The 26,440-nt window shown below is 43.4% G+C and overlaps 2 protein-coding genes, 1 long non-coding RNA gene and 1 other non-coding gene across 5 annotated transcripts; 3 read left to right on the top strand and 1 right to left on the bottom strand.

The window, feature by feature from the left end:
- Window positions 1-1,892: 1,892 nt before the first annotated feature.
- LOC134203775 (large ribosomal subunit protein uL18-like) lies at window positions 1,893-16,796 on the top strand. Of its 2 annotated transcripts, XM_062678631.1 has the most exons (5): window positions 1,893-2,031; window positions 2,089-2,805; window positions 15,890-15,927; window positions 16,041-16,363; window positions 16,542-16,796. In XM_062678631.1, the coding sequence occupies exons 3-5, from the start codon at window positions 15,910-15,912 to the stop codon at window positions 16,600-16,602; spliced, it is 402 nt and encodes a 133-aa protein (XP_062534615.1). In that variant the 5' UTR covers window positions 1,893-2,031; window positions 2,089-2,805; window positions 15,890-15,909; the 3' UTR covers window positions 16,603-16,796. The 2 variants fall into 2 exon arrangements, with proteins under 2 accessions (XP_062534615.1, XP_062534616.1); XM_062678632.1 differs by lacking the exon at window positions 2,089-2,805 and having other exon boundaries at window positions 1,903-2,031; window positions 15,890-16,363.
- LOC134203776 (uncharacterized) lies at window positions 3,358-18,252 on the bottom strand. Its single transcript, XR_009977699.1, has 5 exons — window positions 17,317-18,252; window positions 4,987-5,340; window positions 4,574-4,920; window positions 4,365-4,464; window positions 3,358-4,303 (listed from the first exon to the last, which is right to left on the bottom strand). It is a non-coding gene; the product is annotated as an uncharacterized LOC134203776 (long non-coding RNA).
- Window positions 18,253-18,650: 398 nt separating this feature from the next.
- Window positions 18,651-22,954, top strand: LOC134203774 (elongator complex protein 1-like). The gene is made up of 4 exons (XM_062678630.1): window positions 18,651-19,175; window positions 19,345-22,344; window positions 22,398-22,768; window positions 22,828-22,954. The coding sequence occupies exons 1-4, from the start codon at window positions 18,793-18,795 to the stop codon at window positions 22,890-22,892; spliced, it is 3,819 nt and encodes a 1,272-aa protein (XP_062534614.1). The 5' UTR covers window positions 18,651-18,792; the 3' UTR covers window positions 22,893-22,954.
- Window positions 22,955-23,137: 183 nt separating this feature from the next.
- Trnal-uaa (transfer RNA leucine (anticodon UAA)) lies at window positions 23,138-23,221 on the top strand. The gene has a single exon. It is a non-coding gene; the product is annotated as a tRNA-Leu (tRNA).
- The last annotated feature ends 3,219 nt before the right edge of the window (window positions 23,222-26,440 follow it).

Below are 26,440 nucleotides of genomic sequence, written 5' to 3'. Positions count from 1 at the left end.
GCACTCGTTACGATATTTCACGAGATTCAGTAGCTGATTGGAGCATTAATGTATGTAAACAATCGTAAAGTCATGTAGAGTCTAGCGCATTTGTGCGCCTTCATGCAGCGTGGAAAGAGAAATTCGAAGAGCGGGAAATGTTTGACAGCCAAGTTACTGCAAAATAATTTTGTTTATGGGAGCGATTTCAAAATATCCCTCTACTAGCTTGAGCGCAGAAAAGCGGCTCTATCCGCAGCCGAGTCCGCAGCACCCCGTTGAAACCTGGGTGGTGCGGATAGAATCGATTTGGTTGTCAAACTGAAGCCAAAATTTTCTATTGTGCCGGAGCCAAACATTGAAGATTGTGGTTATGTTCGTTTCTGATCTAATATTGAGAAGTATTGTTATTATTTGGGGAAAAAATAGAAATAAACTTTGTTTGAGTTTTGTATTTTTTGTAACTAATATTCTTACTATATATTTCGAGTGGAAAATTAGTAGGAATGCAACTAAAAAGCACTCGTTACGATATTTCACGAGATTCAGTAGCTGATTGGAGCATTAATGTATGTAAACAATCGTAAAGTCATGTAGAGTCTAGCGCATTTGTGCGCCTTCATGCAGCGTGGAAAGAGAAATTCGAAGAGCGGGAAATGTTTGACAGCCAAGTTACTGCAAAATAATTTTGTTTATGGGAGCGATTTCAAAATATCCCTCTACTAGCTTGAGCGCAGAAAAGCGGCTCTATCCGCAGCACCCAGGTTGAAACTTTTTAATCCGGAAAATTCCGAATTGGCGAGATCCGGACTAACGAGTCGTCGGATTAGCGAGGTCTGGATAAGGGCTCATTCACAAATTACATAACGCATAAAGGGGTGGGTGGGTACACAATATTGCGTTACAAAATTTTACGGTTCGTCTAGTGGGTGGGTGGGTTTGCTTAGTTCTGTTACGGGTAACATTTATGATAATAAAATAATATAAAAAACGAAATTACCAATTAAATTAAAATTTGACAGTTCACTAAAATTGGTATTATCATTTTTGTAAAATTTTAGTAAGACATGCGTCACAGATAGGAGTGAGTGGGTATAGAGGAAATGTTACAAACAAGTAACGGAGGGGTGGGTGGGGGTTCAAATCTGTATTTTTTGCGTTATGTAATTTGTGAATGAGCCCTAAAGCGGGGGGATACTGTATTTATGTTTAATTGATTTTAACCCTTAAAGGCGCAAGGCGATTTTTTTAGAAATCGTCGTAAATATTTTTAATGTAAATAACCATTGAAATCATAAACATTAAACGTATTTTCGGTTTGTTGTTTTAAAACAACCTTGCGCATTTAAGGGTTAATAATTATTAATTAATTATTCACGATTCGGACCAAACGGACCAAAGCAAGGACCAAAGCCTTAATAAATATATCCACAAAAGAACATACTTTCAGTTTTGCGTGTACTCACTTTCTGACACTTCCCAGTAAGGAGAATGAGCCTAACATGACCCGAACTTTAGGGTAACATGTTACCTCATGAGCCTAAGAAAATGATTCACGTTAGGGTAAACCTCGACTAAAATTACGCTATATTGCAACATCGTGTTAGGCGTTTGCTGATTTCAAACGTCTGCGTTAGGGTAACACTAGTGTAACCTTACCCTAACGTGAGTCATGGTCCAATGCACCGAATGAACACATTGACGTTTGAGACGGGCGCTGTTTACTAAAAATGAACACTTGCATGAACTCGATGAATGAAAAAGTATTCATTCTAAGTAAACAGCGCACCGCTCAAACGTCAATGATGAACTCGGTGCATTGGACCATTTCAGTGAGTCGACCAAAATAGTGCATGTAGTAGTGAGTTGTATACAGCACATAATTTGTGTTCACTAATCCAACGGCAAGTCTCCTCAATGACAGTTCGCGATAAACAATCCAAAAAATAAGCTCGATCAGCTCTATCCACAAATCGCAAAAAGTGAACTGTTACAACACCATAGATAATAAAAATTAAATTAAAAGGATTGAACAGACATACTACTCACAAGGTAAGAGAATTCATCAGTTGTATACTCTTCCATTTTAATAAACTTTACGCCTTCCAGGGTCAAAAACTTCGACGGCATCGGAATTAGTCGTTTGTTCATCAGATAGAAATTGCACCTCATCTCATCGATCGACGGATACTTTCACGGTTCAACTGAAACCTGATTCGGAAACCAAAAGCAACAGTTATTCCGATGCGCAAATATCAAACTTCTACTAGCAAACGGATCACACTTGCCGGAAGAGTTCTCGCCACGACTGCAACTCGCTAAAATGAGCTCTCTACGTCCTTTGGATTTACATCGGTGTCTAACTTATACATCTCCCCTGAGGAAGAATCCCGTCGAGAGGAGGTTTACCTGGAGCCGACCGACTTCCTTTATGTGAGCGAATTTTCCTAGTCCTTGTTCCGTCTAAAAGAGAATGACTAGTTGAATGCGGTACGGGACCACCCGACACGACGTACGATTTTTCCAGCGATGTCGCTGCCCGGGAAACCAATTTTTACGTTGCACCCCGTTTGTTTTTAACTGGAGCGAATCGCAGAAGGCAAGATGTAAATTCGGGCATCACTTCGACAGGTCAACCTTCAGAAGTAATCGATCAGAAAGATGTATTTATTATCTATGTTTTGAACAATTGCTGGCCTGGCGATAAAAGCGGATGTTGTCATTGGTCATTGTCATACAGGAAGTATTTCACATATACTTCAGAGTAATGTATAACGGAAGGGAGCATCCGGAGATCCTTCTGCATTAGTGAGAAAGTCATCTTGGGTAAGTAGGTAATTTATTTCGAAATGAGGAAATATATTTCTGTACTTCAATGTTTGTAACTCATAAGGGGCCTTTCACAAATTAAGTAACGCTGTAGGAGGAGGGAGGGGGTCAAGCCGAGTGTTACGATCCATACAAAAAAATAAACCTTTCATACAAAAAGTGTTACGAGGGGGAGGGTGGGGGTCCAAAATCACCAAATTTAGCGTTACGTAATTTTAGAAAGACCCTAACAGTGAAGTTGACGAAAGTCATGGGAAAACAAATTAGACCAGCAAATGTCCCCTAAAAACAACAATTTTACTATGCGCGTACTTCACACTATCTACTCATCTCATCAGTAATGATCTCAGTAATGTATGTACTGATAGTTACAGTGAGTAGCTCATAACAATATTTTCATATGCTTCCCGATTGTATGGATAGTATGAAGCACCCTTTACCCCTGTTATTGAATAAAGTATCGTAATATTAATGAATATGATATTATAACGACAGTTTATAATATGTATTCCATGCAAATTCTATTATTTTTCCATTCACTCTTTTATTAACTGCAACTATTAAGGTCCGTGGCTCACGTAGCGTCTTTTCAACGTCACGTGCACGCAACGTTAAAATAACGCAGTTGTGCGTCCGCTTTTCTCCGATACATATTTTTTCTATGCCGCGTGCACGCAGAGTTGAACAGATCGGGGTCGAGCCTAAGGTAACTTTTTTCAACAGCGGACCGAATCAATTTGGTACTCTTCACAGTTTGAACTGCAGCATTTCGATTGGTATATGTCCATTTTTCTGCACCGATGGTAAAAATACGGAACCGTTATTTATCTTATTAATAAAGATAATAATATAAGAAAATAAAGAACTACTATCACGTTTGTATCGATTTTACCATTTATTAACATTAAAAAAAATAATTTTTATAATATGTTGATTTTTTAGTTTTTGATGAATAAACACATTATTTATATTTAATTTCCTTGTAAAATTCTAAGTTCTACTACTTGTTTTTTTTTAAATATTTTTTTGTTATTGTCTTTGTTAAAATAATAATATTCGAATCACTTATTTAGTAATGTATTGTGCCTGTCCCAACAGAAGTTACTACCGTCCATCCCATATCATTCCATCGCTTGATTTTAATTTTACCGATACGTATTTCGTCCTCAACAGTAAGGCCGTTTTCTGTTCTCGTACTTAACTCGAAAAGTGAAGACATTCCAGACACAGACAGACTAATAATCAAAATAGTAACAAAAATGGAACACCTAGCATATAACGAGTTACTACTATTTCATTTAATTCCACCACGTTGTAATTATCATAGATACGTATTTTGACCTCAACTGTAAGGCCGTCTTCAGTGTCTCGTACCTGACTCGACATTTAATTATGTTCAACTGGTTGGATGGAATGTAATCCTGGAGGATAAGCGCTTCTTCACCGTGTTCATCCTACACTATTTTTGGCAACGACGTTTCAGTTCAATATCACTCTGTAGAAAAAAAGAGATATTTGAAATTATTGCGTAGAGTTCAAAAATAAAATTTTCCTACTTGAACTGCCCTGGTAATCAACATGGTCATTACTGACAAATTGATCCTGAATCTGGTATCCCTTACAGATTCGTCTTGTTGGTAGCATGAAGAATGTGATCTGAAACGAAAGAAAGAAAAAAATTACAAAATTAACAATTCTGATGGTCGTCAATAAAAGCACTCCATTATAAGGCACTCCGCTGTTTCGTAATATGTGGCCGACTTACCTCTATTTACGCTCTTGAATCCAGCTGTGAGGCTATCATATCATAAAATTTAGACATGCGTGATCTGTGCCGTTGGCGGGAATCGTATTTTCGTATCTCTGGCCCGAGTTGCTAGTTCTTCAACGAACGATTCCTGCACAGCATGTCGATGTGTATTGAATCGCTATGCGACCCTATCCTCCTGCCGTTAAATTCTGGTAATACATAGTTGGATCTCGCCACTTAGAAGGTGATGGCCAGCAATGTCAGCGCTCCGTTTATTCCAGCCGAGCATCAAGAAGGCTCACGAGAGACCCACGTCGCATTATTTACTGCTCGATTGTTAGATGGCATTTAGTACAGTTAGTCTGCATATATAAATAAGGTGGATTTTATGAAGTTATTCTATTCTTTTCATTCATTTATTTACTTACTTATGGGTCCTGTACACACCGAGTGGTACAAAGGGCCGACTTGAAAGATCTCCATCCTGGTCGATGCCGGCCAGCTATCGCCTTAATTCGTTGCCAAGTTAGATTTCGGTTGATTTCTATAATTTCTTTATGGAGGCTTCGTCGCCATGAGCCTCTGGGTTTGCCTCTGCTACGATGTCCAGCTGGGTTCCAGTCTAATGTTTAGAGATTTCAGATTTCATTTCAGTCCCCTGTGGCGGACTTAGTCCACTTCCGTTCCCGAATTTCAGTTGCTATCTGCCTCTAGTGACGACAATGAAGCTCGTTGTTTGAGATCCAGTTGTGAGCCAGGCACGAATTATGTATTGCGGGCATCTGTTGATAAACACCTGCTGCCGTTTAGTGTTCTCCACTGATTCGTACCATGTTTTGTTAGCGTGTAGCAGCACTGATTTCACCAAAATTCGGATTTTGGTACGTTCACTTATCTGCCGCATGTTTTTTCAGGTATTTCTTAAACTTGCAAAGGTAGTTCCTCCAGGAATTCTTCTGCCAGTTCTTTCAAGAATTCTTCCACGAATTCATCTGGAAGTTCCTCCAAGACTTCGTCCGGAAGTTCTTTCAGGAATTCTTCCGAAAGTTTCCCCAGCAAATTCCGGGAGGAACTTCTGGAGGGATTCTGAGAGGAACTTCCGGAGGGATTCTGGGAGGAACTTCCGGAGGGATACTGGGAGGAACTTCCTGAGGAATTCCAGGAGGAACTTTCGGAGGAATTCCGAGAGGTACTTCCGGAGGAATTCCTGAAAGAACTTCCGGAGAAATTCCTAGGATAACTTTCCGAGGAATTCCTGGAGATACTTCCGGAGGATTTGCTGGAGGAATCTTCGGAGGAATTCTTGGAGGAACTTGCAGAGGAATTCATGGAGAAACTACCGGAGAAATTCCTGAAGGATCTAATGGAGGAATTCCAGGAAAAACTTCCGTAGGATTTACTGGAGGAACTTTCGGAGGAATTCCAGAAGGAACGTACGGAAGAATTTCTGTAGGATCTTCTGAAGAAATTTCTCGAGGAGCTTCCGGAGGAATTTCTTGAAGGAATTTCCTCCAGAAATTCCTCAGGAAGTTCCTCCAGAGATTCCTTCGGAAGCACCTCCAGGATTTCCTACGGAAGCTCCTCCAGGAAACCCTCCAGAAGTTCCTCTGGAATACCTCTAGACGATCCTCCTGGAATTTCTCCGAAAGTTCCTACGAAGCTCTTCCAGAAGATCCTTCAGTGATTCCTCCAGAAGTTTCTCCAGGAGTTCAAAAGAAGTTCTTTCGCAAGATCTTTCAAGAATTCCTCCAGGAATTCATCCGAAAGCTCGTCCAGGAATTCATCCGAAAAATCCTCCAGGAATTCTACCGAAAGTTACTCCAGCAAATCCTATGGAAGGTACTCCAGGAATTCCTCCAGAAGATCTTTCAGGAATTCCTCCAGGAGTTCCAAAGTAGTTCCTCCAGAAATTGCATCGCAAATTATTTCAAGAACTCCTCCAGGAATTCCTCCGGAAGTTGCTCCAGGAATTCCTCCGGAAGTTCCTCCAGGAATTTCTCCGAATATTCCTCCAGGAATTCCTACGGAAGTTTTTCTAGAAATTCCTTCGGAAGTTCTTCTAGAAATTCCTTCAGAAGTTCTTCTAGAAATTCCTTCAGAAGTTCTTCTACAAATTTCTTCGGAAGTTCCTCTAGGAATTCCTTCGGAAATTCCTCAAGGAATTCTTTCGAAAGTTCCTCTAGGAAAAGCTTCGGAAGTTCCTCTAGGAATTCCTTAGGAAGTTCCTTTAGGAGTTCCTTCGGACGTTCCATTAGGAATTCCTTCGGAGGTTCCTCTATGAATTCGTTCGAAAGTTTCTCTAGGAATTCCTTCAGAAGTTCATTTAGGAATTCCTTCGGAAGTTCCTCCAGAAATTCATTCGAAAGTTCCTCTAGGAATTCCTTCGGAAATTCCTCTAGGAACTCCTTCGGAAGTTCCCTAGGAATTCCTTCGGAAGTTCCTCTAGGAATTCCTTCGGAAGTTCCTCTATGAATTCCTTCGGAAGTTCCTATAGGAATTCCTGCGGAAGTTCCTCTAGGAATTCTTTCGGAAGTTCCTTCGGAAATTCCTTCAGGAATTCCTCCGGAAATTCCTCCAGGAATTCCTCCGGAAATTCGTCCAGGAATTCCTCCGGAAATTCCTCCAGGAATTCCTTCGAAAGTTCCTCCAGGAATTCCTTCGAAAGTTCTTTCAGGAATTCCTCCGGGAGTTTCTAGAGGTATTCCACGAGAAGTTCTTCCAGGAATTCCTCCGAGAATTCCTGCGGAAGCTCATCCAGGAATTCCTCTGGAAGCTCTTCCAGCAAATCATACGGAAGTTCCTTCAGGAATTCCTCCAGAAGATCATTCAGGGATTCCTCCGTAAGTTTCTCCAGGAGTTCCTAAGAAGTTCCTCCACGAATTCCTCAGAAAGTTCCTCCAGCAAATCCTCCGGAAGTTCCTCCAGAAGATCCTTCAGGAATTCCTCCGGAAGTTTCTCTAAGAGTTCCAAAAGAGTTCCTCCAAGAATTCCTCCGCAAGTTCTTTCAAGAACTCCTACAGGAATTCCTTCGTAAGGTCCTCGAAGAGCTCTTCCATAAGTTCCTCCAGGAATGCATTCGAAAGTTCCTCCAAGAATTCCTGCGAAAGTTCGTCCAGCAAATCCTTCGGAAATTCCTCTAGGAATTCCTTCGAAGGTTTCTCTAGGAATTCCTTCGGAAGTTCCTCTAGGAATTCCTTCGGAAGTTCCTCCGGAGGAATTACTGGAGCAACTTCTGGAGGAAATCTCCAGGAATTCCAAAGAAGTTTCTCCAGGAATATATCCGCAAGTTATTTCGACAATTTCTTCGGAAGTTCCTCCAGGAATATCTCCGCAAGTTATTTCGACAATTTCTCCGGAAGTTCCTCCAGGAATTTCTTCGGAAGATCCTCCAGCAAATCTTACGGAAGTTCCTTCAGGAATTCCTCCAGAAGATCATTCCAGAATTCCTCCGTAAGTTTATCCAGGAGTTTCAAAGAAGTTCCTCCATGAATTCCACCGCAAGTTCTTCAAGAATTCCTCCGAAGGTTCCTCCAGCAAATCCTCCGGAAGTTCCTTCGAAAGTTTCTCTAGGAATTCCTTCGGAAGTTGCTCCAGGAATTCCTTCGGAAGTTCCTCCAGGAATTTCACCGGAAGTTCCTCCAGGAATTCCTACGGAAGTTTTTCTAGAAATTCCTTCGGAAGTTCTTCTAGAAATTCCTTCGGAAGTTCTACTACAAATTCCTTCGGAAGTTCCTCTAGAAATTCCTTCGGAAATTCCTCAAGGAATTCTTTCGGGAGTTCCCCTAGGAAAACCTTCAGAAGCTCCTCTTGGAATTCCTTTGGAAGTTCCTTTAGGAGTTCCTTCGGACGTTCCATTAGGAATTCCTTCGAAGGTTCCTCTATGAATTCGTTCGAAAGTTTCACTAGGAATTCCTTCGGAAGTTCATTTAGGAATTCCTTCGGAAATTCCTCCAGGAATTCCTGCGTAAGCTCATCCAGGAATTCCTCTGGAAGCTCTTCCAGCAAATCTTATGGAAGTTCCTTCAGGAATTCCTCCAGAAGATCATTCAGGTATTCCTCCGTAAGTTTCTCCAGGAGTTCCAAAGAAGTTGCTCCATGAATTCCTCCGCAAGTTCTTCAAGAATTCCTCCGGAAGTGCCTCCAAGAATTCGTCCGGAAGCTTCTCCGGGAATTTCTCAGAAAGTTCCTCCAGCAAATCCTCCGGAATTTCCTCCAGAAGGTTCTTCAAGAATTCCTCCGGAAGTTTCTCCAAGAGTTCCAAAGGAGTTCCTCCAAGAATTCCTCCGCAAGTTCTTTCTTTCCTCCTCTAGGATTTCCTTCGGAAGTTCCTCTTGGAATTCCTTCGGAAATTCCTCCGGAGGTATTCCCGGAGCAACTTCTGGAGAAAATCTCCAGGAATTCCAAAGAAGTTTCTCCAGGAATATCTCCGCAAGTTCTTTCAAGAATTCCTCCGGAAGTTCCTACCGGAATTTGCTGGAGGAACTTCCGGAGAAATTGTTGCAGGAACTTCCGGAAGGATTATGGGAGGATCTTTCGGAGGGATACTGGAAGGAACTTCCGGAGGAATTCTGAGAGGTACTTCCGGAGGAACTCCTGAAAAGACTTCCGGAGGAATTCCTGGCGGACTTCCGGAGGAATTTTTGAAAGAACTTGCAATGAAATTCCTGAAGGAACTTCTTTGAAAGTGGAACTCGTGGAAAACTTCTTGAGGATTTCCTGAAGGATTTTCTGGAGGAACTTCCGGAGGATTTGCTGGAGGATTTTCCGGTGGAGTTCCTGGAGGATCTTCTGGAGGAATCCCTGAAGGATATTCTGAAGGAACTTCCGTAGGATTTCTAGGAGGAACTTCCTCCGGAAGCCCCTCCAGGAGATCCTCCGAAAGCTCCTGCAAGAATTTCTCTATAAGTTGAGAAGCTGCTTCAGGAATCCCTCCGGAAGCTCCTCCAGGAATTCCTTTGGTAGTTCCTCCAAAAATTCCTGCGGAAGCTCATCCAGGAATCCCTGTGGAAATTCTTCCAGCAAATCTTACGGAAGTTCTTTCAGGAATTTTTCCAGGAGATCATTCAGAAATTCCTCCGTAAGTTTCTCCAGGAGTTCCAAAGAAGTTCCTTCACGAATTCCTCCGCAAGTTATTCAAGAATACCTCTACAAATTCCTTCAGAAGTTCCTCCAAGAATTCCTCATGAAGCTTCTCCAAGAGTTTCTCCTGCAAATCCTCCGAAAGTTCCTCCGGGAATTCCTCCAGAAGATCCTTCAGGAAGTCCTCCGGAAGTTTCTCCAGAAGTTCCAAAGGAGTTCCTCCAGGAATTCCTCCGCAAATTCTTCCAAGAATTCCTCTAGGAATTCCTCCGAAAGTTCCTCAGACAAATCCTACGGAAGTTCTTCCCGAAGATCCTTCAGGAATTCTTCCGTAAGTTTTTCCAGGAATTCCAAAGAAGTTCCTCCTCAAAGTCCTCCGGAAGTTCCTCCAGGAATTCCTCCGGAAGTTCTTTCAGGAATTCCTCCAGAAGTTCTTTCAGGAATTCCTCAGGAAGTTCTTCCAGGAATTCCTCCAAAAGTTGCGCCAGGAATTCCTCCGGAAATACTTCCGGGAATTCCTCCGGACTTTCCTCCAAGAATTCCTCCAGAAGTTCCTCCGGAAGTTCCTCCAGGTGTTTCTCCGAAAGTTCCTCCAGCAAATCCTCTGAAAGTTCTTCCAGGAATTCCTTGAAAATATCTTTCAGGAATTCCTCCGGAGGTTTCTTCAGGAGTTCCAAAGGAGTTCCTCCAGGAATTCCTCCGCAAGTTCTTTCAAGAATTCCTCCAGGAATTCCTCCGAAAGTTCCTTCAGCAAATCCTACGGAAGTTTCTCCAGGAATTTCTACAGAAGATCCTTCAGGAATTTCTCCGTAAGTTTTACCAGGAATTCCAAAGAAATTCCTCCTCGAAGTCCTCTGCAAGTTCCTCCAGGAATTCCTCCGGAAGTTCTTCCAGGAATTCCTTTGGAAGTTCTTCCTGGAATTCCTTCAAAAGTTGCTTCAGGAATTCCTCCGGAAGTTCTTGCTGAAATTCCTCCGGACTTTACCCCGAAAATTCTTCCGTAGGTTTCTCCAGGAACTCCTCCGGAAGTTCCGCCAAGAATTCCTCAGGAAGCTCCTCATGGAATTCCTTCGATAGTTCCTCCAGCAAATCTTACGGAAGTTCCTTCGGGAATTCGTCCAGAAGATCCTTCAGGAATTTCTCCGTAAGTTTCTCCAGGAGTTCCAAAGAAGTTCCTCCACGATTTTCTTCCGCAAGTTCTTCAAGAATTCCTTCGGAAGTTCCTCCGGGCTTGGTGGTCATATAGCTACCGCTTCTGCCTCATGCGCAGGAGGTCATGGGTTCAATCAGACCCGTTCCATTCCTTCTACTTTGTATCTTTTCATATATTTCTCATGTTCTAGCAATCGCTAGAACTGGAAATGGGCTTGCATACCGTTTCCATCTTCTATCCCTATACCTGCACAACTTGATTAGTTCTAGCTGTTAGAATTTGAAATGAGCAAAAAAGCTCGTTTCCGGCAACCAATTAGAATATACACCACCCTTTCATATCAGATTGGCAACCCGTTAACCATGACGAACCTCTGCAATAGAACCTAACCCCCCGATTCCAATAAAATTCCGCAGGAACTCGTGGCGAGTGCAGAGGTGTTCTCGGCTTGCAGTTGGCGAGAAACTGCATCATCAATTCCTTCCCATGCCCGATATGACCGTGAGGACGTGCCCAGCGCTGTTATCGACCACCCAAAATACAAGAGCTCTCGGACTGTGCACATTGAGGTTGGAAAGCAAGTCCCATGCTTCCATCCATTGATTCCCTGTGCAATTGCGATTGTTCTGGTCGATCACGGAGTAGCAACTACGAAATGCACGGTCATCATGCTCATGCTCAATTCCTTCCTCCAAGAATTCCTCCAGAAGCTTCTCCAGGAATTCCTACGAAAGTTCCTGCAACAAATGCTCCGGAGGTTCCACCAGAAGATCCTTCAGGAATTCCTCCGGAGGTTTCTCCAGGAGTTCCAAAGGAGTTCCTCCAGGAATTCTTCCGCAACTTCTTTCAAGAATTCCTCCAGGAATTCCTCCGTAAGTTCCTCGAAGAGCTCCTATATAAGTTCCTCCAGGAATTCCTCCGAAAGTTTCGCCAGGAGTTCTAAAGAAGTTCCTCCACGAATTCCTCCGTTAGTTTTTTCCAGGAGTTCCAAAGAAGTTCCTCCACGAATTCCTCCGCAAGTTCTTCAAGAATTCCTCCGGAAGTTCCGCCAAGAATTGTTCCGGAAGCTCCTTCAGGAATTTCTACGATAGTTCTTCCAGCAATACCTACGGATGTCTTTCAGAAGATCCTTCAGGAATTCCTCCGTAAGTTTCTCCATGAGTTCCAAATAAGTTCCTCCACGAATTCCTCCAGAAGTTCTTCCAGGAATACATCCGGAAGTTCTACCAGGAATTCGTCCGGAAATTCCAAGAGGTATTCCACAAGAAGTTCCTTCAGGACTTCCTCCGTAATTTTCGGAGGAGTTCCTGGAGGAGTTCTTGAAAGAACTTGCGGATTCTTGGAGGATCTTCCGGAGGAATTCCAGGAGGAACTTCTGGAGGAATTCCTGGAGGAACATCCGGAGGAATTCCTGGAGGAACTTCCGGAGGAATTCCTGGAGGAACATCCGGAGGAATTCCTGGAGGAACTTCCGGAGGAATTCCTGGAGGAACTTCCGGAGGAATTCCTGGAAGAACTTCCAGATTAATTGCATAGAGACTGCGAAGCCGAGAAAAAATCCCTGTCTTCCAGAGGAATTCCTCCGGAAGTTCCTTCAACGATATCTCCGGAAGTTCCTCCAGAAATTCCTCCGGAAGTTACTCCAGGAATTCCTCCGGAAGTTCCTCCAAGAATTTCTCCGGAAGTTCCTCCAGGAATTCCTCCGGAAGTTCCTCCAGGAATTCCTCCGGAAGTTCCTCCAGGAATTCCTCCGGAAGTTCCTCCAGGAATTCCTCCGGAAGTTCCTCCAGGAATTCCTCCGGAAGTTCCTCCAGGAATTCCTCCGGAAGTTCCTCCAGGAATTCCTCCGGAAGTTCCTCCAGGAATTCCTCCGGAAGTTCCTCCAGGAATTCCTCCGGAAGTTCCTCCAGGAATTCCTCCGGAAGTTCCTCCAGGAATTCCTCCGGAAGTTCCTCCAGGAATTCCTCCGGAAGTTCCTCCAGGAATTCCTCCGGAAGTTCCTCCAGGAATTCCCCCGGAAGTTCCTCCAGGAATTCCTCCGGAAGTTCCTCCAGGAATTCCTCCGGAAGTTCCTCCAGGAATTCCTCCGGAAGTTCCTCCAGGAATTCCTCCGGAAGTTCCTCCAGGAATTCCTCCGGAAGTTCCTCCAGGAATTCCTCCGGATGTTCCTCCAGGAATTCCTCCGGATGTTCCTCCAGGAATTCCTCCGGATGTTCCTCCAGGAATTCCTCCGGATGTTCCTCCAGGAATTCCTCCGGATGTTCCTCCAGGAATTCCTCCGGATGTTCCTCCAGGAATTCCTCCAGAAGTTCCTCCAGGAATTCCTCCGGAAGATCCTCCAAGAATTCCTGCGGAAGCTCTTCCAGCCAATCTTACGGAAGTTCCTTCAGGAATTCCTCCAGAAAATCATTCAAGAATTCCTCCGTAAGTTTATCCAGGAGTTTCAAAGAAGTTTCTCCATGAATTCCACCGCAAGTTCTTCAAGAAATCCTCCGGAAGTTCCTCCAAGACTTCGTCCGGAAGCTTCTCCAGCAAATCCTCCGAAAGTTCCTCCAGAAGATCCTTCAGGAATTCCTCCGGAAGTTTCTCCAGGACTTCCAAATGAGTTCCTCCAGAAATTCCTCCGCAAGTTCTTTCAAGAACTCCTCCAGGAACAGCTCCGAAAATTACGGAGGAAGTCCTGAAGGAACTTCTTGTGGAATACCTCTTGGAACTTCCGGACGAATTCCTGGTAGAACTTCCGGATGTATTCCTGGAAGAACTTCTGGAGGAATTCGTGGAGGAACTTATTTGGAACTCATGGAGAAACTTACGGAGGAATTCCTGAAGGATCTTCTGAAGGACATCCGTAGGTATTGCTGGAAGAACTATCGAAGGAATTCCTGAAGGGGCTTCCGGAGGAATTCTTGAAGAACTTGCGGAGGAATTCGTGGAGGAACTTCTTTGGAACTCCTGGAAAAAACTAACGGAGGAATTCGTGGAGGAACTTCTTTGGAACTCCTGGAGAAACTTTCGGAGGAATTCCTGGAGGAACTTATATAGGAGCTCTTCGAGGAACTTTCGGAGGAATTCCTAGAGGAATTCTTGGAAGAATTTGCGGAGGAATTCCTGGAGGAACTCCTTTGGAACTTCTGGAGAAACTTCCGGAGGACTTCCTGAAGGATCTTCTGGAGGAATTCCTGGAGGAACTTTCGGAGGATTTGCTGGAGAAACTCTTGGAGAAGCTTCATGAGGAATTCTTGGAGGAACTTCTGAAGGAATTTGTAGAGGTATTCTTGAATAACTTGCGGAGGAATTCGTGAAGGAACTTCTTTGGAACTCCTGGAGAAACTTACGGAGGAATTTCTGAATGATCTCCTGGAAAAATTCCTGAAAGAACTTCCGTAAGATTTGCTGGAAGAATTTCCACAGGGATTCCTGGATGAGCTTCCGCAGGAATTTTTGGAGGAACTATCAAAAGAATTCCTGGAGGAGCTTCCGGAGGGATTCCTGAAGCAGCTTCTCAACTTATAGAGAAATTCTTGCAGGAGCTTTCGGAGGATCTCCTGGAGGGGCTTCCGGAGGAAGTTCCTCCTAGAAATCCTACGGAAGTTCCTTCAGAATATCCTTCAGGGATTCCTCCAGAAGATCCTCCAGGAACTCCACCGAAAAATCCTCCAGCAAATCCTCCGGAAGTTCCTCCAGAAAATCCTTCAGGAAATCCTCAAGAAGTTTTCCACGAGTTCCAAAGAAGTTCCTTCAGGAATTTCATTGCAAGTTCTTTCAAAAATTCCTCCGGAAGTCTTTTCAGGAGTTCCTCCGGAAGTACCTCTCAGAATTCCTCCGGAAGTTCCTTCCAGTATCCCTCCGAAAGATCCTCCCATAATCCTTCCGGAAGTTCCTGCAACAATTTCTCCGGAAGTTCCTCCAGCAAATTCCGGTAGGAACTTCCTGAGGAATTCTTGAAAGAACTTGCGGAGATATTCCTGGAGAAACTTCTTTGGAATTCCTGAAGATTTCCTCCAGAATTCCTCCGGAAATTCCTGCAGGAATTTCTATGGAAGTTCCTTCAGGAATTCATCCGGAAGTTCCTCCAGGAATTCATCCGCAAGAATTCCTCCGAAAGTTTTTCCAGGGATTCCTCTGGAAGTTCCTCCTTCGGATCTTCCAGTCATTTTTTGTCTTTTTAAACTGAACCCAATGAATGGTGCTCAGATATTATAATGATGAGGTAGGTAAAACAAAGTAACAATGTTAAATTATTTAATTAAGTTTGCTTAAAAAGGAACCATGTAAAATTATTTTCGGAATTTCGGGACGGTTACCTTAAGAATCCGGGACCCTCCTTAGCCGTGCGATTAGATGAACGGCTACAAAGCAACACCATGCTAAGGATGGCTGGATTCTATTCCCGGTCCGGTCTAGGAAATTTTCGGGTTGAAAATTGTCTCGACTTCCCTGGGCATAAAAGTGTCATCATGCTGGCCTCATGATATATGGCCCGTTTACATATTCGCTAGTTCTAGCGGACAATTCACTATCCGACAATACTAGCGCGAAATTAGCATAATGTAAACAGGAATTGTCATCTGCTAATAGTGTTTACATTATGTTAATATCGCGCTAGTATTGTTGGATAGTGCATTGTCCATTAGAACTAGCGAATATGTAAACAAACCAATACGAATGCAAAAATGGTAACTTTGCTTAGAAACCTCGCAGTTAATAACTGTGGAAGTGCTTAATGAACACTAAGCTGCGAGGCGGCAATGTCCCAGTGGGGGATGTAATGCCAAGAAGAAGAAGACGAAGAAGAAGTACCTTAAGAATCCCAAAAAAGTTTCACATCGAAATCTATGAAGGATATCCACCGGAACCCTGAAAAAAACCTTCGAAATTTCAGAAGGGTTCATATACCAGAATCGCGGAAATTTTTTATCTGTATCCCAGAAGGATTAATTTCGGAATACAGGGAATATATCCATCAGAATCCCACATGGATACTAATAAAAATTTCAGGAGAATTCATTTCTGAATACCAAGAATTACAAAATCTGGACTGTACTGTACCTATTCCTATTTCGGACAAACCTACTAAACTTTTTAATTCATTTTTTCAGCGGCTTTGAAGCGCCATCGAATGCTGAAGCTTTTCGTACCGCTTTACTCAATATCATTCCGGCGGTGGTAACCTGGAAGAAAGTGATGAAATGCATCAGCTGAAAACGTCGGATTGCTGGTTACCCGTCGCATTCTGCAAAAGCTTCGTGTGGATACTCTGTACACTGGATTTTTACTGGGGAAGAATATTTGGTCGAACTAGTCTATGACGGACCAGGAGCGTTCCGGTGCTACTTAGATGTTACCCTCGCCCGCACCACCACTGGAGTCCGCGTCTTTGGTGCCATGAAGGATGCCGACGATGGTGGCATCAACATCCCGCACTCCGCCAAGCGTTTCCCAGGATACATCGCTGAAGTTCACCACGCTCATAACTTCGGGCAACACGTCGCCGACTATATGCGCACCCTGGAGGAAGAGGGTGAGGAGACGTACAAGCGCCAATTCAGCAAATCATTGGCCTCGGAATCAAGGTATGAGTATTGTTTTGAAAGTAGTCCATTCAAAAATATCTGCATTTCAGTTCCAGTCAATTCCGAAAATAATACCAAGATTTCTTTCGAAATCACAGAATCCAGACTGTACTGTACATATTCCTATTTTTGACATCCACATACTAAACTACTAAACATTTTTTATTCATTTTTTCAGCGGCTTTGAAGCGCCACCAAATGCTGAAGCTTTTCGTACCGCTTCATTCCGGCTAAGGTAATCCGGCAGGATATAAGTTACCGATGATTCTTTGTGGAATTGGTCGGTGGATGAGTAACTTGGAGGAAAGTGATGACATGCATCCATAGCGTTTACAAATTAACCAATGTCAACTTGGGCAATATGCGGAAACTTCTGGAATGATGATCCAGCGTCCGATGAGAAAACAAGGAATTGTATCGACGACACAGACTTATGGAGATACAAAAGTAGATGATGTTGTGAACCAAAAAATAGATTATATATGAATATCTTATGTACATGTAATACATTTTAATATATTCAATGTACAAATCCTTTAAAAATGTTGAAATAATTACTGAACCTTGAAAACTACGAGAAACAAAGAAACAATTCCCTAGTTTTTGTTGTGTACAACAAGCACCACAAAAGAACATTTGGACGACCGTAGCCATAGCGGACGCATAATCATATACAACCAGTGCGATGATGGATCTCAGTAGTGCACTGATAGTTCTAATAGATCTGTTTTCCAAAAAATATTGTACTGAAAAATTGATTATGATATAGTCGTGGCCCTGCGAAACACATCAAGCGCTTTCATCACTGACTTCTGATATTTTGTACGTAAAATGGAAACGAAAATTAATTTATATTAATTCATTCGTTCATTTCTTCTGGATGTCCTCATCTACGGCAGCGGCACGCTATATTAACAATCCGTAAACATCCCAAGCGGGAGACTTTTACTTACCGTTCGGCGATAGCTGCAAAACTTGCCGGCGGTGGCAACGAAGGGTCGCGATCAGGGTATCCTCGGCGGTGATTCCATACTCCACTGTAGGAACTTATCCTTCTGATAAGCACAGCGGCGCCTTTTTGCATTTCACACATGTATATTTGTCAGATTAATTATGCGCAATACGATCAATCCGGACTTAGTACCGGCATTCTTTGTGGCCGATAATTATGCGCAATACGATCAATCCGGACTTAGTACCGGCATTCTTTGTGGCCTGACGCTATCATTAAAGTAAGCATGCGCTATTACAACGGCTTTGTATACCGCCTTTCCCAAACGGACAGAAATTTTCACCATGATTTTTTTCTTTTGCATTCGACCTGATTATTTTGCATTCACTGGGTTCACAACGATCTGAATTTCACTTTATGTTATATACACATATCTCATATTTTTTTCTAATTTATTTTCCACGAATTTCACTGATTGTAACCGAATTTCACTCATTCCAATTTACGAATTACCCTCATCGACTAGCCGTTTTAAACTGAACTGCAGCTATAAACATGGAGGGTGGGTTTTGGGAGTTTCGATCCCAATCAATTCCCAATAACGACTGCTCAGCCTGGCACCCGAAAAACTTCTGGAAAATTGAAAACCGCTAACTATGCTGGAAAATTTCCACCACGATTGGTGCTTATTTTTCTTCTGGTTACTGGAGCACTACCGTCTCACCGTCCATTCTGTCTTTGGCACACTGGTTATCACGTCTCAACGATTCCACAGCACTCAGAGCCGCCAGCAGCAGTCTTCAAATAAACCGCGCCACATACACACACTGTTCTGCACATAATAAACTAAATTCGATGTGGTGCTGGGTCGCTGGTTCACTGGAGTTGAAGCGCAAGTGGAAGAAGGCTGAAAAAACTTCCTTCCGACCGGAACGGAACCGCACGTCTTTTGTTACGACTTACGAGTCGCGATCACGAACAAGACTTTTCGACTATTTTCGCCACCGACAAGTACGAAGTTCGATATATAATTTATTGATAAGCTTATTAAAACACTTTTCCGACACAATTCACGACAATTCGATCACTATTTCCTAAAACAAAACTTATTTTTAGCCAGAGGCAACAATTTCACCGACGACATGTTTTTTTTTCTCGCGAATACTAACGTCTGGCGCATTGGTGGAAAAATAACAACAAGGTTCAAACGCTTCAATCAAACGTTTGTTTTTTTTCTCAGTCACTCACTAGTGCCTAACGAATGCCTCACGACTCACATTTTGTTTGCTGGGTTGATTCGACGTCAAAACAAATAATATTTTGTTTTCGACCGTTTCTGAACCCTCTGAACTGAATTTGAAACCGGGAAACAAAACAACGTGCGTGCTTAAATAATTTAATCACATTTAATTTTTAATTCAAATTGTCATCGAATTTTCGTTACTGCTACATCGTAAATCAGTATACAAATTTTGCGATGAAGAATCTATATCGTGTAGCTCTTCAGAGCGTCTGCTTTGAGGGGCTCCCGTCATCACCGAATCACCAGCGCAGCCTGATGGTAGTGGATTCCAACAGCAACAATCTGGTGTATGTCGCCATCGGAGCGACTGTGTACCGGCTGGACCGGACAAATCCGTTAAATCTGGAAGAAATAGCGCTTCTCCCGGGAAAAGTGGTGGTCGCCGTTGAACATTTGGCACTGAACGATGAGCTTTGCTTGGCTACGTGTGCGGGTGAGGTGTTGGTATTGAACTTGGGGCGGCCAACAGAGGAAGCGGAAGTGGTGACTTTTTGCGATGGTGGACTGGAGGCGATGAGTTGGAGTCCTGATCAAGAGGTGGTGGTGTTTGTTGATAGGTAAGATTTTATTGTTTTCTAATTTAACTGAAATAATTTGATAATTAAGCAAGTAACACATAGATATTTAAAAAAAGTAAACTTATAAATTTTAGGAAGAAGTCATCATTTTTTTATTAGATTCGTAATGAAAGTAAATAATAATGGTAACATAATTTTATTTTTGCAGTAATTTGAACGTAGTCACGATGAATAGCGCCTACGATCCGATTAACGAAGTATGCCTCAAGGATGATACCTTCGGCGATCGGGAGTTTATGAGTGTTGGATGGGGTAAGAAGGAGACACAGTTTCACGGATCGGAAGGAAAGGGTGCGGCACGCAAGAAGAAAGAGGAAGCGGAAGTTGCGGTCGATGTGAGCAAGATCGATCCAAAAGTTGAGATAAGCTGGCGAGCGGATGGGGAATACTTTGTGGTTGGCTTCCTGGGTCCCTTTGGGCGAGCTTTCAAAGTGTTCAGCAAAGAAGGTGCGCTGCAATTTACATCGGAGAAATGTTACGGTTTAGAAGTACCAATGGGGTGGAAGCCATCCGGGCTGTGGATCGCGATTCCTCAGGTGCTGAAAGATAAATACGTCGTGGCACTGTTCGAGAAGAATGGATTGAAGCATAGAGAGATAGATCTGCCATTTAGGCAGGGAGAGGAAGAAGTCAAAGGCATCTATTGGAGTCACGACTCGGAAGTTCTGGTGATTAGAACGCGTAAGACAAGCAGCGGATTAAATTGTTTGTACTTTTTCATTATCTGCAACTACCATTGGTATATCAAACAATACCAAGAATTTGATCAGGAAATCCTAGAAGTTCAATGGGATTTGAAATATTCTGAAGGACGAACGCTGCATGTTTTATTGGAGAATGGTAAATATGAGGTATCACGATGGGATTTTTCGGTGGATCATTCTACTGGATTACAGAACACAGATCAGTCGCTTGTGACAGTTATCGACGGAGCTACGGTGTTGCTGACTAATTTCCGAGGCGTAGTAACCCCGCCACCAATGTGCGGATTCACCCTAAAAGTTGACAAGTTTGTCAACTCTGTGAGTTTCCTACGAAATGCAGAGGAACCATTGAATTCGAACTGTTTCGCTGTTGTTGACTTCAATAACAGGGTTAGCTTTTTCAAACCTGACTTCACGGACACATCAGTTCGGCGCCTTATCGGTGTTCAATTACTGGCCAGCCCATTTGAATTAGGCTCAGGGATTTTTTCTCATTGGCAATGGTTGTCAAATGATATTCTACTCTTCGTCGAAGGTTCAAATCTTTTAAAGATTCTCAAAGTCGATTTAGTCAAAGGAGAGTTTAGTGTATTGGAGTCGCTTACTGTCGGATTGGAAACAGATCGAATTGGTTGTATCGAGTCTATCAATGAATCATCCGCTTTTATAGAAACTTTCACGGGCCAGTTGTACAAAATAGAACTTAAGCCTTCAATTTCTTTAAGCAAAAACCTCAATCTGCCGGAATTTTGCGAACAGTTGCGTGTACATCGCGTGGCAAACTGCACACCCAAGCTCTTCTCGTTGCGAAATCGTCAAAATCTTTATGCCGATGGTATCAAACTTGCTACAGATGTCACATCGATATTCCTAACGGAGCGTTATCTCCTGTTTACCACAATTGCGGATCTTAAGTTTGTAGACTTGCACACGAATGTGATTGTTGGTGAACGTCGCGTTGAACGTGGCTCTAAGCTTGTGGTTGTGGTACCCAAATCAGCTCGTACCGTTTTCCAACTTCCACGAGGAAACCTGGAAGCTATCGCGCCTCGAATTCTTTCGCTTTGCCTAGTGGCAAACCACTTGGACGCTTTGGAGTACCTGAAGGCATTCGATATACTTCGTAAAGAGCGGATAAATCTCAACCTAATCGTTGATCACAACCCTCGTTTGTTCCTGTCCAATCTGGATCGGTTTCTTGAGGAAATCACAAATGTCAACTGGTTGAACTTATTCATCAGTGATCTACAGAATCAGGATGTTTGTAGCACCATGTATGGGAGTAATTATTTGAGTCGTGAGTTGAACGGCGCCATCGATGGATATCAGGTCGAAACCAAATCGGAGTTTCTCTGCGATCGTTTGCTGACGGTGTTAGAATCGTCCAATACAAACATCAACTACATGCTTCCGAAAATCACTTGCTACGTGAAGAAAGGGATGCTAGAACAAGCCCTGGAAGTAATTTGGAATCTCAAAAAAACACCAGGAAAAGGCGACGATGCGGACGAAGCCCTTAAGTACCTTTTATATTTGGTGGAAGTCAATGACCTGTACAACGTGGCCCTAGGAATGTACGATTTTGGATTGGTCCTATTCGTGGCTACGAAGTCACAAAAGGACCCCAAAGAGTATCTTCCATTTTTAAACGAGTTGAAGCGTTTGGACGAAAACTACCGCAAATACAAAATCGATTGCCACTTGAAACGCTTCGACAAGGCGATCCGGAACATTGCTCAATATCAGAATGACGAAGAAAAGTTCCAAGAGGCACTGCAGTTAACGATCGCTCACGGACTGTATGGTAAGGCAATGGCTGCGTACAAAAGCAACGACAAATACTATCGGAAGATTTGCTCCTGTTATGGAGATCACTTGAGGCAGAACAACAAACAAGTGGATGCTAGTTTAATCTACGAAAAGGCCGGTGACTTTCAACAGGCTATTGCTGCGGCGAGGAATGCAGCAGATTGGAGGAGGTGCCTTAATTTGGCAATCACAGCGGGCTACAGCGATGATGAACTCCGCCGTCTAGTTCAGTCATTGATTCCGGCCCTTCAGGAGGGTGGAGAATACGAAGCGGCTTCCAGATTGGCTAAGGACTACCTTAAAGACCATCGAATTGCTGTGGAGATTCTCCTGAAAGACCATCTATTTGATAAAGCACTGCTGGAGGCTTACCTCTGTGATCGAACTCTGGTAGATAGCCTTATCCGTCCGAACTTGGAAGAATATCTGCAAAATTTTATGCATAAATTGGTCACTGAGAAAGAAGAATTATTGAAACACAAAACTCGACTTCTGTTGGTACGAGAGGAGAAAGCCAAAAAGAAGCTTGACACCCAACCTGACGATGACGATACCAATCTGGACGACTGTGATCTATATTCGGAAGTATCAACAATTGCCTCTTCGAGGCAGACGGCCAGCTCGGGACGTTCTGGGTAAGTTTCCTTGGACGAATGTCTACACATTTCTATAACACATATCTTTCCAGTAAGTCTCATCGCTCCAGCAAAAATCGACGGAAGCACGAGCGGAAGCTGCTTAGTCTGAAGGAAGGCAACCCTTACGAGGACATTGCTCTGGTCGATGCTCTACATGCGCTTGTCGTGCGCTTATGCTCCGTGGAGCGACAGCGACAGGTGCGGTCCCTCTGCAAGGTGGCCATCGAGATGGATTTCATCGATCAGGCTTCCCAGGTACAGAAAGATTACGGCGAACTGTTTCACGTTGTCAAGTTCTCGCTGGATGCCATTTGGATACCGGAAATGGTGGTGCCCGGCAGCGGGCAGGATGTTGAGGCGACAGCACAGGCTACCGGCAATTTGGAGCTGGTGCAGAATGTGCAACACTACGCTATGATTAGTAAGTTGACAGCAAAAAATCGTAGAATCGATTAACTTTGAAAATGATTTCCGTTTCAGAACCGCATCAGCGATACAAGCCTGATCTTCAAATTGTGCCTTGGCAGTTTGAAGTGCTGAAGTAAGACATTCGTTAAGTATAGCAGAAAGGAAGTGATTCAATACATACTGATGTAAATTTTAAGAATTATGCGACCCTTTGTGCAGGAAAGAACATCCCTATTTTTGCCATTTGAAACCAAGAAACGAGGCCAACTATCGAGGGCGTTTTTTATATGGAACACCTAATGAAAGATCTCAACTTTTGGTGTTAACCAAAATATAAAGTTCAAATCACCTTATTGATTTTGAGCCTCTCTGTTTTCCTCCAGTCAGGATGGCCGAGCGGTCTAAGGCGCCAGATTTAAGCTCTGGTTCCCATCTGGGAGCGTGGGTTCGAACCCCACTTCTGACATAGATTTTTTTTATTGTTGTTACGTCACATTATGTTGCTAACGTTGATGCACAGTTAATAGAAAATATGGGAAAAATGTCAAAAATGTTCATATTTATGTGTGGGGTTGGGTCTTCTGAACCACGAATTACTTTTTTTTTGCTGCGTTGCGTTGCCTTGTAACGAAGTATTTCGTAGACTGCATACTGATACGAAATGATGATATGACATATACATATGTACTTAGCGACTCACCGATGCCCTCATAGATGCCAAGCAGTTTGATGGTTCATAGGGAATACAGTTTAGGAGTATCATCATAATCAGTGGCGCCGGGAGTGGATGGGACAAGTTGGACATGTCCCACGCATAAAAATACCTGGGTATGACAGTCGAAGCATTGTCCTACCCATGAATATGGCACTATGGTAAGAAAATACCAAATTTAATCAGATTTTTGATAGTTTATCAGAGGCCAAACTGACAATCGTGGAGGTTTCGGGGATTGTAATGAAGAACTCTATTCCGAAAAGCACCTCAGAGTCTGTGAGGAATTCTTTCTATTCCAAAAAGTTTCAATTATGTTTTGAGATTTTCCAAGAAGTCTGGAAGTTTCTAATAGTTTCTGCTCTTCCATACAATTGTTGAAATTTTTCTGGAAGTACGTTATTATTTCTGCTAGTCCAGGGAGGCTCAGAGAATTTCTGAAATTTTATAATAGTTGACAGATCGACAGGATTAAACAAAAGTTGAATATCTAAACGAGGATGTAGCTAAATAGCTTAGCTTAGACTGACTATACTTGTCAATGGTGACTCCGTGACTTATTATAACGACGGTATAAGATATTTAGATTATTGCTACAATATAAAATGTTTCTTGTGAGATCAATACCATAACACTAGATACCAATTTAGTTTAACATTTAAATGATACAACTTGCATTTCGTTGATCTGCGATTGAAAACCACGATGATCAGACAAGTTTATTTTGGAGTTTAGTTTTCATAGGAAATTATCGGTTTCTCAAAAGCAATATGTTCATCTTCGTCTCGCGTAAATAACTTAAAAAATCATTGCGTTCTATGCTAGAGGATTTTTTTTGCCTTATTTGATAAGAAAAGAGTAAGTTACCACCAGCGTGTGATTATACATTAACACCTCAGCGTGTCGATCAGTGCGCAGCAAGCCGACTCGGCCCCTTCTGATCAGACCTCCGTGGCGTGCACACGCACCCACGGAGAGCTGCTGTCATAACAATTCGCCCCGGCCATTTGGGGCCACACAGGAACAAGTGTCCAAGTATCTTTTGCCATTAGGGATTGATATTCTTCGTCCATTGCTCTTGACCACTCCGACTTATTTACACTTTTCATTGCCGCATTGAAGCTGCTTGGGCGCCTCGATCTTAGCTACGCCCACGACGTAGTTGTATCTCTTCGGAATTGTACCTGCATTTTCCCGCTGTGATCTACGTGGCGGCTGTTCACATTCGCCGTTGTCTTCACCGTGATACAAATCTTCTTTATCTGTTGAGTTTTCCGCTTCGTGGAATTCTTCAACAGTGGTGTCAAGTTCCGAGAATCCATGGAAGTGCGGCTCTGTATCGCAATTACTCACTACATCCGCACTATCAACACTCACTTGTTCACTATCTTCGCTTCCTCCTTCTGCACCGCTGCACTGAAACTCCATCAGGTCTTCCGAACAGACAGCTCCCTTCTGCTCGGTTGAAGCATTTCCTCTTGCTTTTGCACTCTTCATTGGGCTACCGCTAGGCTCCTCCTGCAAGCTCAAGAAATTTAACGTCTCTACTGATGGTTATTTTCCCAGTCCGCTTGTTAAGGAACCTGTATGCCTTGGTTCCGCAGGCATAGCCGACGAAGATCAACTTTTCCGCTCTGCTTCGCAATTTTCTTCGCTTGACGTCCGGCACGTAGACAAACGCGCTGCATTTGACCAACTACCAGGAGAACTGTTTAAACACGTTGGTGAGGCACTGGCTAGAGCGCTGCACTGGGTAATTACCAGGGTTTGGGAGGATGAGGTTCTGCCGCAGGAGTGGATGGAAGGTGTTGTGTGTCCCATCTACAAAAAGGGCGATAAGCTAGATTGTAGCAACTAACGCGCAATCACATTGCTGAACGCCGCCTACAAGGTACTCTCCTAAATTTTATGCTGCCGACTAACACCAATTGTACCACCAGTGCCAGGTGGGATTTATGGGTGAACGCTCTACCACATACCAGGTGTTCGCCGTACGTCAGGTATTGCAGAAATGCCGCGAATACAACGTGCCCACACATCATCTATTTATCGACTTCAAAGCCGCATATGATACAATCGATCGGGACCAGCTATGGCAGCTTATGCACAAAAATTGATTTCCGGATAAACTGATACGATTGATTAAGGCGACGATGGATCGGGTGATGTGCGTCAAAATACGCAGAGGGTTACGGAAAGGTGATGATCTTTCGTGTCTGCTATTGAACATCGCTTTGGAAAAGGTAATACAAAGAGCAGGGATTAACACGAGTGGTACAATTTTCAATAAGTCCGTCCAGCTATTTGACTTCGCCGGCGACATTGAGAGGATGGAGGAAGCCTACATCAGACTGAAAAGCGAAGCTAAACGGATTGGACTAGTCATCAACACGTCGAAGTACATGATAGGAAGAGGCTCAAGAGAGGTCAATGTAAGTCACCCATCACGAGTTTCTACCGGTTGTGTGGTTGAAGAATTCGTGTACTTGGGCTCACTGGTGACGTCCGATAACGATACCAGCGGAGAAATTCGGAGACGCATCATGGCAGGAAATCGTACGTACTTTGGACTCCGCAAAACGCTGCAATCGAGAAGAGTTCGCCGCCGTACCAAACTGACTATCTACAAAACGCTTATTAGACCGGTAGTTCTCTACGGACATGAGACCTGGATGATGCTTGTGGAGGACCAACGCGCACTGGGAGTTTTCGAAAGGAAAGTGCTGCGTACCATCTAGGAGGCGAAGGAACCACGAGTTGCATCAGCTGTTGGGAGAACCATCCATCGTTCACACCGCGAAAATCGGAAGACTGCGGTGGGCCGGGCACGTAGCTCGAATGTTGGACAGTAATCCGATGAAAATGGTTCTCGACAACGATCCGACGGGAACAAGAAGGCGAGGTGCACAGCGGGCAAGGTGGATCGATCAGGTGGAGGACGATTTGCGGACCCTCCGCAAAAAAAAAAATCCA

The sequence above is a fragment of the Armigeres subalbatus genome, unplaced genomic scaffold, assembly GCF_024139115.2.
Source record: "Armigeres subalbatus isolate Guangzhou_Male unplaced genomic scaffold, GZ_Asu_2 Contig223, whole genome shotgun sequence".
NCBI classification, from domain to species: domain Eukaryota; kingdom Metazoa; phylum Arthropoda; class Insecta; order Diptera; family Culicidae; genus Armigeres; species Armigeres subalbatus.
Note: the sequence above shows the minus strand (reverse complement) of the source record. Positions and strands in the feature narration are given on the sequence as shown.

Excerpts from the sequence above, each read along its gene's own strand:
- LOC134203774 (XM_062678630.1), top strand. The coding sequence starts at position 18,793 with ATGAAGAATCTATATCGTGTAGCTCTTCAGAGCGTCTGCTTTGAGGGG. Across the intron at positions 22,345-22,397 it reads GCCAGCTCGGGACGTTCTGG|TAAGTCTCATCGCTCCAGCA; the intron begins GTAAGTTTCCTT and ends ATATCTTTCCAG. Across the intron at positions 22,769-22,827 it reads GCAACACTACGCTATGATTA|AACCGCATCAGCGATACAAG; the intron begins GTAAGTTGACAG and ends TTTCCGTTTCAG.
- LOC134203775 (XM_062678631.1), top strand. Across the intron at positions 16,364-16,541 it reads TCATTGGCCTCGGAATCAAG|CGGCTTTGAAGCGCCACCAA; the intron begins GTATGAGTATTG and ends TCATTTTTTCAG.